General features: G+C 43.0%; 1 protein-coding gene across 1 annotated transcript; it reads right to left on the minus strand.

The window, feature by feature from the left end:
* Positions 1-318: 318 nt before the first annotated feature.
* On the minus strand, positions 319-1,370 carry LOC123124668 (holotricin-3). Its single transcript, XM_044545246.1, has 2 exons — positions 1,234-1,370; positions 319-1,137 (listed from the first exon to the last, which is right to left on the minus strand). The coding sequence occupies exons 1-2, from the start codon at positions 1,240-1,242 to the stop codon at positions 577-579; spliced, it is 570 nt and encodes a 189-aa protein (XP_044401181.1). The 5' UTR covers positions 1,243-1,370; the 3' UTR covers positions 319-576.
* Positions 1,371-11,802: the final 10,432 nt, after the last annotated feature.

Raw genomic sequence — 11,802 nt, forward strand, 5'->3', positions numbered from 1 at the left:
CGAGTGAAAACTTTGCATTTCTGGCGCCGGCACCGGCGGCGTCTATGGATGTCGTTTGCTTCCTAAAGACGTTGTCATGGATATTGTTGTTGTGCCAGGGCTCCAAGTGAAAACTCTAGTCCGTTTGTTTGGACTCGACGGCGGCGACGCTTCGCATCGTTACCTTCTTGGGGCGTTGTCATGAAGCATAGGTGTCTTTGGTCGGGCTTCAGCTGGGTGTTATGCTTATTCTAGTTCCATGTTCATTTTTTGATCTGTTTTGGAAGTGGGTCTCCTCATCGTATCGTTCGGCGGTGTATTTTATTGAGTTGTTGCTTATTTGTTTTATGACACCCGAGTTTCCTTTTATTCATTCCTCCTGTACAATCTGTTACCACGCTCCAAGCCACCATCGCTGATCCAAGCAACCTGTACTGTACATACGTACCACTGAGTGCTCAGGCAGCCAACATCTCTCTGCTCTCTGAGCCAACATCTGGTCAGGCCATCAATCATGGCCTAAACACAGCTCGCAACTCTCCGGCCGGGTCTCGCCGGCGCATCATCTCTCCCTAATGAATAACTATACTACTACATCTACATAATGCTGCAGCCGGGATCCTGTTCTTGCTGCTGATAAGCCGGAGCAGGGTAGGAGTAAACCGGGTAGGACGGCATGGAGTTGTACTGCTGGTACGCGGGGTACGTCATCGGCGCAACCGTGTTCTGAGAGTAGCCGCCGCCTCCGCCGCCGCTGCCACCACCTTTGGAACCGCCACCCTCCTTGCCACCGAAGCTCATGCCGCTACCGCCACCGTCGCCGCCGCCGTACCCGTAGCCGTCCTTCTTCTTCTCGCCGCCGCCGTACCCGTAGGCTGCGGCGTAGCCGTCCTTCTTCTCGCCGCCGCCGTACCCGTAGGCGGCGCCGTAGCCGTCCTTCTTCTTGTCGTCGCCGGACGACACGCTGAGGAGCTCTGCGTAGCCCAGGCTGCGCCGGAGCATCGTGGTCAGCGTGATCGGGTCGACGCCGTCCCCGACGATGATGATCTTGTCCCCCTCCATCGTCGCGGATGTCACGCCTGACATGCCAACGGCCGCCTTGAAGGCCTTCCTCCTCTTCCTCTCATCATCCAGAGCCAACTTGAGGACAATCTTTTGCTGCAACAGTTACAAAAGAAAATTCAGAACGATGCACAGAATTGAGCAAACTCAACACTAGCTAGTCCTGGAACAAGACAAGCAAACTGAACATACCTTAACCATCTTGCAACTCGCACAAACTCTCACGGAATCTCCAGCTAGCTTTGACAGTACACTAGCAGAGTAGCTAGCTACTCCAGAAGATCAGTTTTGCTTTTGTGCAGTGTGACAGATGCAAGAGATGAGCCGCCTCTTATGAGCGAGAAGACGTTGTGGTCTTTTATAGGCAGGCAGAGAGGCAGAGGGACGAGGGAAGCCGCAAAGAAGGGTCTGGAGAGAGAGAGAAAGGTGGCCAAATGGAACAAACAACCAATCAGCCAACCAAACAGTGCATGCGCTATACTGAATCATTGACAGGCCAGGCTCAATATCGTATTAGTGGTTGATATTCTCTGGTCGGTGCTAGTGCGGCAGAAGTTTCCACGCATTTGGTCCAAGGCATCAGTGACCCCCTTCAGAAAGGCAGACAGAAGATATCTTGGTCATCTCTGCTGGCTGCCACTCACATTTTCGTGGTGTTATTCTTTTTTTCTTTTGTGATTGCACGTTTTCGTGGTGTAGACAGCTGAACTTATCGAAAGAGGGCCCTAGTCCCCTTATTGCCTTATCATACATATAGAATATAGAATATATTTGTTTGTTTGTGCCGTTATTGAATTCCTGAAACTACCAGTAAAGGTCATTTTGTCGAAAGAGGGTTCTGAATTTTTTGCTCTCGCCGTCTCAAGAAAGTGTGAAAAAATGTACGTCGAATGGCCGGTTATCAATACCTTTTTCTTTACGGGTGAAATGATGCACACAACAATAGCAACGTTTGAGAAATTGGAGCACCTGAGCTTCACTTTCGGCACAATCGCGACCCTAAATCATACTTTTCATACTACAAGTAGATACTCAAGATTCGTTTGAACGTGGACCATTCTTACTTACACGGTCTTTTCGTTGACCTACATATTCTGCTTGTCGTTTAAACTTTATGTAATTCTGCATAAGTAAATGTTTGTTTGGGTGAAGCTCTTTCGAAGAACGCATACAAGATGCCCACTATTCAACTAAATATTGCTTTGAGACGATGGTTGTACATTCTCAATGGCAGTTTAGGCATATAATTGATTTAGATTACGCTAATCCACATTTTCCAATCTGTTTTTGCCTTCTTCTTTTTTTACCTTATTTTCCCCATTCCATTGTTTAGCTGACCAGTGTTTTCCTGCTTTCATGGTTATGATTTTCGCAGCCGATTATAAAATCTGCTACCGCAGATTGAGTGTTAGATGGTGTCTTCCAATTGGTTTCCTAGCCGAATCCCTCCTAACTGCGCACTGATATTTTGGGGTATAATCATTGGAGTGCTCCTCAAAAGATCTACATCAGTGGGTAGTGGGTACCCCACATCATTGTGAAGCACCGAGTAGTTCAATTAATCTCGTGGGACAAAAAAGTTCACTCACAAAGAAAGAGAGAGAGTTTATAAATAAACTACTATGTTCGATGGAGTACTCTAGTAGTACAAGCTGAGGTTCACATAACATGAACTGATGAACTGATTGGTAGTCGATGATTCGCGACAGAAGAAGAACCTTCGTTGTTTATGTTCCTGCATTATTAGCATCAGAACAAGTTTTCCTCTAAAAAAATCAGCATCAGAAGAACAAGTTCACTTTGTACCGTTGCTTAGTGTGGCCGAAAGAATCTGGCCAAAACTAAAAAATTAGGGAAATGCCCCTGCAATTCGGTCATCAGAAGATAGTTTTCTTTACTATTTTTTCACTGCCAATTTCAAGAGGCTTTGCAAACTGATGAATGCCACAGCTTCGTTGGTCGCATTCGGAATCATGTTGGCTCCTCAGCCCAGGCCACAAACAGATACAGCTCTCAGTTCGTGACGAAGAACTTGCTAAGCCAAGAAGAGGAAGTTTCTGACAGAGGAGAGAGGAGCAAAAGAGCCATTTTGCCACCGCAGTTTCTTGCTTGAGGTTTAGGTGTTTGCTTGTCTTGTCTCAAGTTAACATCAAAATCGGCGGCATTTGTCCACGCCGTGATTTGCTTCGTGTCCTGTCCAGCCGGCCTACGCAGGAGCCTGCATGCTTGGCGGAGCGAGGGTGGACACGTAGGGAAAAACGAGAAGGCGCAGCGTCACTCTGGTCTCGCGTTTTTCGTCAGCCACAGGAGGACAGCGATGGCCGATGGCCATGGCCAGCAACATGTGCTAATTTGGTTATGGCATGAGATAGCCTAACGTACGCCTAACACAAGTACAAAACCAATTGAGTTACAGAGTTAGACTGCATTGTGACCCCTTATCACCGCCGTGTCCGTCTTCATCCGGTGCTATTGAGGGTCGGGTGTTTGGCGACTTGTGCGGCGGCGACGAGGGCTTGGCCTGATTCAGAGCCGCCTTTTTTTACGGGAAAGCTTACTTTATTAATCAAAGGACGGATATATCGTCTGCTAGCATACATACTCACAATGAAATCAGACGGGTCATCAATCCAACGAGATGGATTATTAGCACGTCCCCATCTAGCTAGCTCATGAGCTACATAATTTGACTCTCTAATACAATGCTCAATAGTAAACCTCCGAAATCTATTAGATAACTACGACATTCATCAAGAACCGGCGCTGCCACCATAGAATAACCTTCATTGAATTTAAGTGCATCCACCACCGTGATATTATCCGATCTCACCACCAAGTTATTGCATCCCGTATCTCTTGCTAGCTTCAGTCCTTCAAGCAGAGCTGCCGCTTTTGCCGTGAACACATCAGCTACATGTTCTAATCTCACCGTGGACGCCGACATGAAAGATCCCCGGTGATCATGGATGACAGCACCACAAGACCCTGCATAATCGCCCTCTGTGAATGAAGCATCGACATTAAGGACAAGTTGTCCTGCTAGGAACGTCGGCCACCTGTTGATCTTGGGTGTAGATTTAGCTTGTGCTCCGCGCACAAGATTAATCGCTAGGGCAACCACTGCTGGCGTTGTTCGTTCTGGAGTCAATATTTCTTCCCCTCGCACGAATTGTCTTCTGTGCCACCATAAGAACCAACAAACTGTTGATATGAGCTCTGGTAGCTCGACCAATCCAGAATATTGTCGCCGATAAGAATCATCACATAAAATGAACTCCAAGACTGTTGAACCTGCTCGATCAGTCAATGAAGCAAAGTTAATATCTGTTGCGATCCCCAAAGCTTCCCAAACTGCTTGCGCCCTTACACACTTAAACAACATATGGGCTAAGTCCTCCGCACCATCTGTACAGTATGGGCATTGGGACAAGTTTCCAACATGGCGATTCATAAGAGTGCTTCGGCATGGGATGGCATTGTGCAAGCATCTCCAGATATAAATTTTAACTTTCGCTGGCACTCTCAAACTCCACAACTTCTTCCAAACTGGATGGGGCGCCATGGAGAAGCGGGCCAGACCGCTGTCATCTGTAGCATAATTTACTTCCCATTGCTTATAATAGGCAGAACGTACTGAAAAAACGCTGCTCCTCGTGAGATGCCATGCAACATAGTCCTCTGTCTCCACATGGAATAATGGGATTGTAGTATGCGTTCAGCATCAATGTGCCAGAAATTCTCCCGGATTAACATCTCATCCCATTCTCCCGTGATTGGGTCAATTAACTCATTCACTTTAGTAAGTACTTGGTTCCCCTTACTGTTAAAACTTTTTTGGAGGCACTGTTCGGGATCCAACAGTCATCCCATATATTAATCTTTTCTCCATTGCCTACTCTCCAAATGTAACCCTTCTTGAACGTTTGAATTCCAGACCAAATGCTTTGCCACACATAGGACGATCCCTTCTTCAGTTGACAATTCAGAATATCTCCTGTAGGGTAGTACTTGGCTCTCAGAACTCGTGCACATAATGAACCAAAGTTCTCAATTAGTCTCCAACACTGCTTTGCCAACATTGCCAAGTTGAAGCTATGAATATCCCGGAATCCCATACCTCCTCTCTCCTTCGGAATACACATCTTCCACCATGCAAACCAATGCATCCTTCGTTGGTCCTCCTCATCACCCCACCAATATTGCGACATTGCATCAGTGATTCCCTTACAAATTTTCTTCGGGAATTTAAATACGCCCATCGCATAAGTTGGGATGGCTTGGGCCACCGCTTTCAGCAAAGCCTCTTTGCCTCCGAACGAGAGAGTTCTCTCTTTCCATCCATTCACCATTGCTTGAATTCTTTCTATTATGTGTTTAAAACAATCAACACGGTCCACCCCTATCATGGATGGTAGACCCAAATATTTGTCTGAAATAGACTCCGTCATAATTTTCAGAATTTGACAAACTTCTGACTTCACCCCCACATTTGTGTTAGGACTGAAAAATATAGAGCATTTTGATTCACTCACCAATTGACCTGAGGCTGCACAGTACTCATCTAAAATGCCACGCAGGGTGTTTGCATTGTGGGCGTCTACTCTCATGAGAATAAGAGAAACGTCAGCAAAAAGTAAATGAGAAATCGTTGGCGAATCTCTACACACCTTGATTCAGAGCCGCCTTGTTGTTGTGGTGGTGCTTGGTTGAGGTTGTGTGGTTGGCGGGGCAGTGGCCTTGCCTCGGATGGCGTTTCCTTTTTTTATGTTGTAATTTTGTCTATTTTGGGCCAGCCCAGTAGTAGTTTCAGAAATTCCTAACAAATCTTAAAGGCCCACGCAGCCCATTCGTGCAAAGCAAGAGGTCAAACTTTGTCTCATATTACTAGTTTGGTGGGAGTTGAACCTTCTTATAAGGGAGGTTGTTTCCCCACATGTATGAGCATGAGAACAAGAGGGACATTCATGCGCGCTCCTCCTCCGCCGCCCGCCTCGGCGCGGCGCGTTGCGTTGCGGGAATGAGTCGATGTCTAAATTTTTGCCACGCACGACTGCTATGCGAAAGGTTACTCGGAAGCTGAAAGTTTTGCTGTAGTGGCTATTGAATATGAACGTTACACCCTTCAGCTGATGCCTGTTCGTTTCGTCTCCCTCTTACCCTTCAACTCCTGACGCAGCCTATTCGACTCCTTCTCCTGTGCCTATAAAAGAGAGCTCGCTCCTATCTAGAGAGACACACCAGAAGATCATCTCCCTCTTGCCACCGAGTTCCAATCTCTGAGCTGCTGCTACGATCTTCCCCATCCCGGCTTGCGACGTGCACCGCAGATCGGGACAGTAGGCCTCCGAAACCGCACATTTTTGAGTCCTATACGTGAGAAGGGCGATAAGGTTTTTGGGGAGCGCTCCGCACAACTACTGACTTCTTCATCACGGACGCCCTGGACTCCGACGGCTACTTCCCCGACGACGACTTCTTCCCTGACGTCGACAATCTCTTCGATGACATGGCTGGCGAGGACACCGACCCCAAGAACGGTGCTTCTGCTGCTGCACCGTACGTGTTCATGCTCTTTTTGTTTGATGTTCTGCCACAGTTTCTTGCTCAAGTGTCCGCTCTAGATATTGTTGGTTCTAATTTATATATGCAGATGCTATTTACCTTCTCTCTGTCAGATAGCATGACTTGTGTTATCTCTGCTATATTAGTTATGTTTTATCTAATATTTCTGTTAATAAAATCATTTCGTAAATTGCTCATATTTCCAACATCTTATGGGTGGCTCATCACCGAAGTCCAAAGTTGGAGTTGCCTGATCCGTCACACATTTGGTCGATTGTTTGACATAGGTCGACATGGCTCAAATGCGTTGGTTGGCCCGACGGTTCTTGGTTGGTTGTCCACGGCGGAGTCGGATCGCTTGCTCGGAGAGGAGTGATGATAATGACATTTTGCAGGCAACGTTGGTAGTGTCTCGTTTTTTTTTAAATGAATAGGATTGTAAGGAGGCTACTCCACAAAAAAATAAAAATAAAAGTAAAACTGCATTGTTGTAGATCTTGATTTCCCGGCCGGTTGTTTGTTATGTAACACATAGTTCTCTCACAATTTTGTCAGTAAAATGTCAGAATCAAAGTTCCGAGAGAGAGTGAAAACGTCGAGTAATGTATACACCCAAGTAGTATGATGATAGGAGATGTCCCTGTCAATCTCCGGGAGGTGTTGATGAATGACTATAATGCGAACTCTGTTTAATTGCTAAGGCATTTATAATCTATAGAAAAAAAGTAGTGCGATGGTAGAATGTGACCTAGGGTCACATAAGTTAAATCAAACTTCTTAAATACCTAAACTGCATCGTCATGGACAAGCTTTGATGCAACAGGGATTGATGGAACAGATTGAAGAAAGGTGAACATGACGAGGGAACATGTTGCTTACGTCGCAAATGAAACGTTGTTTTCGTGGTTGGCCAACGTAGTTGAGAAGGGTTTTGACAATTTACAAAAGACTTTCTTACACTTCTGAGTGAGTTTTTTTTTTTTGCTTATACTTCTGAGTGAGGTTTCGTATGGTATGGTTTTTCATCTGGGCGGTGCTACCCGTCGGCCTGGGCAATAGGCAGTGGCGTCCAACTCACATCAACATCTCCTTTTTTAGATATAAAAGATACCACGTCAAAAATACACAACATAACCTGAGTCTTAGATGCACTTGAATTGGAAAAAGAAGAAGAGTAAAAACAGTCAAATATTCTTGAAACTTTTTGGCAACATATATGGTCTAGCATAATACTGACGGTAAAAATTTCAGGACAAAATGAATTACGCCTTATTCCGAGCAAAATATAATAGAATCAATACTATATAAACGCTGCCATTTATGGTTTTTGTAGCTGCACTTTTTTGTTTTGGTAGAATACGATATAGATCATTATCCTGAAACTTTAAACATGAGTATTATGGTAGACTATGTTTGTCACAAAAAGTTTTACTTTTTTTTATTCTTTTGCTTAATCGGCTGCGCCTAGACCCATGTCCCAAAAATCCACACCACACCGCACCATGTCTTACTTTATAAAAAAAGTCATAACAGCAACATCATCCAACAAGCAAAATAAAGTACAAAAGACACAAGCTAGACATGGCGGAGATGGAGCAAAGTGTACCAAGTTGATGGCACGAGCGTGAATCTTGGAGATCATCAGGTTAGTGGCATCGGCATCCACCTCTCTAGCGAGTGGTCTCCCCTGCTGCAAATGAGCAACCATTTGAACACTGACTAGCTCAAAGCATTTCTTATTTGGCGCCTGTGGCGCACGTTATAGTTATAATGGTACAGGACGCACACCTCCCACTTGACAGAGTATATGTGGGCCGGCCTATACAAAGCGTTACGCGCGAACGGAAGCTCGAGTGAGGCAGTTGGCTCGTGGGTTGGGTTTCTTTCCTGGTTCTGGGAAGCTTCTAGTAGCTTCCAGTCATTATTTGCTACTGGTTTTATGTGTTTCTTGGCCGGGTTTTCTTACTTTTTTCTTTCTCAAATGATAACGCCCACAGGTGTGGCACGAAGTAACATGGTCCAAACACCTCTATTACCATTCATTTTACCACCTCAAAACAGATGACATCAGCGGAAATCTTTTTGGTTTTGGCTTAAAAATGTTTTATCTTCTAATTAAAAAATCCAATTCAAAATTCATTTTCACCATTAAATCTGTCTCGACGAGATCCCCAAAACTAGATCCCATATTGATATGTTTTGACAAAATTTTTTTTTGCCAAAAGTTGCTATGATGTTTACGCTGTAGTTGCCATAGTGTTTACATTAAAGTTACCATGTGTCAATTTTAGTTTATAGAGCAGGGCAATTTTAGTATTTTGACTATAGCAATTCCAGTACTTTGACCATGGAAATTATTTTTTGTATGAACCATGGCAATTTTAAGTGCATGTATCATGGCAATTTTAGTTTATGGTCCATGGCAAGTATAGTTTCTTAATGCCTCATTTTATAATATGTCAAAATTTACTTTTAAATGTAGAAGAAAAAATAGCTGAAACATATCATGGCAACTTTAGTGTAAACACCATGGCAAATTCATGTGCAATAGACATGGCAACTTTTAACCCTCTAAAAAATGTTGTCCAAATATATTGATATGAGATCTAGTTTCGAAGATCTCGTTGCGATGGATTTAATGGTGAAAACGGATCTTCAATCAGATTTTTTATTTTAAGAGATAAAACATTTTAAAGACTGGAAATCCAAAATGATTCCCACATGCATGCATGCGATGATGTGGTGCAATCTGTGTGTTGTAGGGCGTGTGGGCGGGCGTTGCTCCCACCACACATGTGAGCGTTATCAGCGTCCTTTTCTTGTTCATTTTTCCTTTTTTCCTTTTATTATTTTTAAAATACTTTTTAAAAATTTCATGAATGTTTTCAAATCCATGAAGTTTTTCCAAATTTGTAAAAATAATTCTAAATCCATTTAATTTTTCAAAATCTAAGATTTTTTTTCAAATCCGTGTTTCTTAGATCTTCAAACTTTTTCCCAGATTTGTGAGCTTTTTTCCAACCTTACTGAACTTTTCCCAAGTTCGTGAGCTTGTTTCCAATCTTATTGAACTTTTTTTCAAATTCGTGTGTCTTAGCTCATGAACTTGTTTTCAACTTTGCAAAAAATTCCAATCTTAGTGACTTTTTTCAAATTTCATCAACTTTTCAAATTCATGAACTTTTTTCAGCTTTAATGAAAATTTTCAAATTGGTTTAAAATTTGTGTGTAGTAACGCATCAACTTTTTTCAACCATAGTGAGATTTTTTCAAATTTCAAGAACATTTTAAAATTTCATGAAGCCTTTTCAATTTCATGAACTTTTCAAATTCATAAACTTTTCCCAATACTTGTTTTTTTTCAAATTTCATGAAAAAAAATTCAAATCATGTGTCTTAGCTCATGAACTCTTTTTAAAATTCATGAAAATTTTCAAATATCATAAACTTTTTCAAATTCCACATACCTTTTTCAATTTCTTGAACCTTCAAATTTATGAAGTTTTTTGAAATTCATGAACTTTTTCATTTTTGCAATTTTTTATGAACTTTTTGAAATTCTCATTGGTTTTTTATGAACTCTTTAGATTGACGTGTTTAAAAAAAGGTTTTTAAGTGAACGGTCAACCAGTCAACATGTCAACCAGCGAGATGCGATTGAGCAAACGACTACTTCGCATGAGGTCACGTTCGATCTAGCCAAGGTTTTCATGGGCTGCCCCCCTAGGCATCTCCTTCAGGCACCAATAGCATCACAAAGCGGCATTGAGAGCGCCGTTTAGGAGGTCTCCTAGCCCAAGACAGGTGGCACCGCTGCACTAGACCTGAGCGTGTTTGGACCTAGGCCCTTACCCGGGCCGGCTATCATCATGGGCCTACTTGATAGAGATTGCCTCATTAGAAAGATGGATTCATTTGGAGTAATGTATGAAAGTAGTGCTTTACTAGGAACTCACATCTATACTACTATATAGTGTACCAGTATCAAGTAATATAGACCATTGGATCTTTCTAATCCGATGGCTCATATTTGTTAGCTTGTGTTGGTTGTGTTGAGTTGTGTCCGAGAACTACGTGGCCTGGTATACACCATTGACTATGCCCAATCCAACTGCCCCTATTGTAGGGATTCGCTGTGGATGATGTCATTGTGGCTGCCAACCTGCCACTGTCGCGAAGTTTGGTTGCTACATATGATTCTCGAGTTGCTATCCAAAAACTTCTAGCTAGCTCATGTGATAGAATAGAAGGAAATATGCCCAAGAGGCAATAATAAAGTTGTTATTTATATTTTCTTGTATCATGATACATATCTATTATTCATGATAGAATTGTATTAACCGGAAACTTGATACATGTGTGGATACATAGACAAAACACAGTGTCCCTAGTAAGCCTCTGCTAGACTAGCTCGTTAATCAAAGATGGTTAAGTTTCCTAACCATAGACATGTGTTATCATTTGATGAACGGGTTCACATCATTAGGAGAATGATGTGATGGACAAGACCCATCTGTTAGCTTAGCATAATGATCGTTAAGTTTTATTGCTATTACTTTCTTCATGACTTATACATATTCCTTTAACTATGAGATTATGCAACTCCCAAATACTAGAGGAATACCTTGTGTGCTATCAAACGTCACAACGAAAATGGGTGATTATAAAGATGCTCTACAGGATCTCCGAAGGTGTTTTGTTGGGTTGGCATAGATCGAGATTAGGATTTGTGACTCCGAGTATCGGAGAAGTATCTCTGGGCTCTCTCGGTAATGCACATCATAATAAGCCTTGCAAACAATGTGACTAATGAGTTAGTTGCGGGATGATGCATTGCGGAACGAGTAAAGAGACTTGCCGGTAACAAGATTGAACTAGGTATGTGGATACCAACGATCGAATCTCGGGCAAGTAACATACCGATGACAAAGGGAATAACGTATGTTGTCATAACGGTTCGACCGATAAAGATCTTCGTAGAATATGTGGGAGCCAATATGAGCATACAGGTTCCGCTATTGGTTATTGACCGGAGAGGTGTCTCGGTCATGTCTACATAGTTCTCGAACCCGTAGGGTCCGCACGCTTAACGTTCGATGACGATTTGTATTATGAGTTATGTGTTTTGGTGACCGAAGTTTGTTTGGAGTCCCAGATGAGATCACGGACATGAAGATGAGTCTCGAAATGATCGAGAGG

Source organism: Triticum aestivum, chromosome 5D, assembly GCF_018294505.1.
Source record: "Triticum aestivum cultivar Chinese Spring chromosome 5D, IWGSC CS RefSeq v2.1, whole genome shotgun sequence".
Classification (NCBI taxonomy): Eukaryota; Viridiplantae; Streptophyta; class Magnoliopsida; order Poales; family Poaceae; genus Triticum; species Triticum aestivum.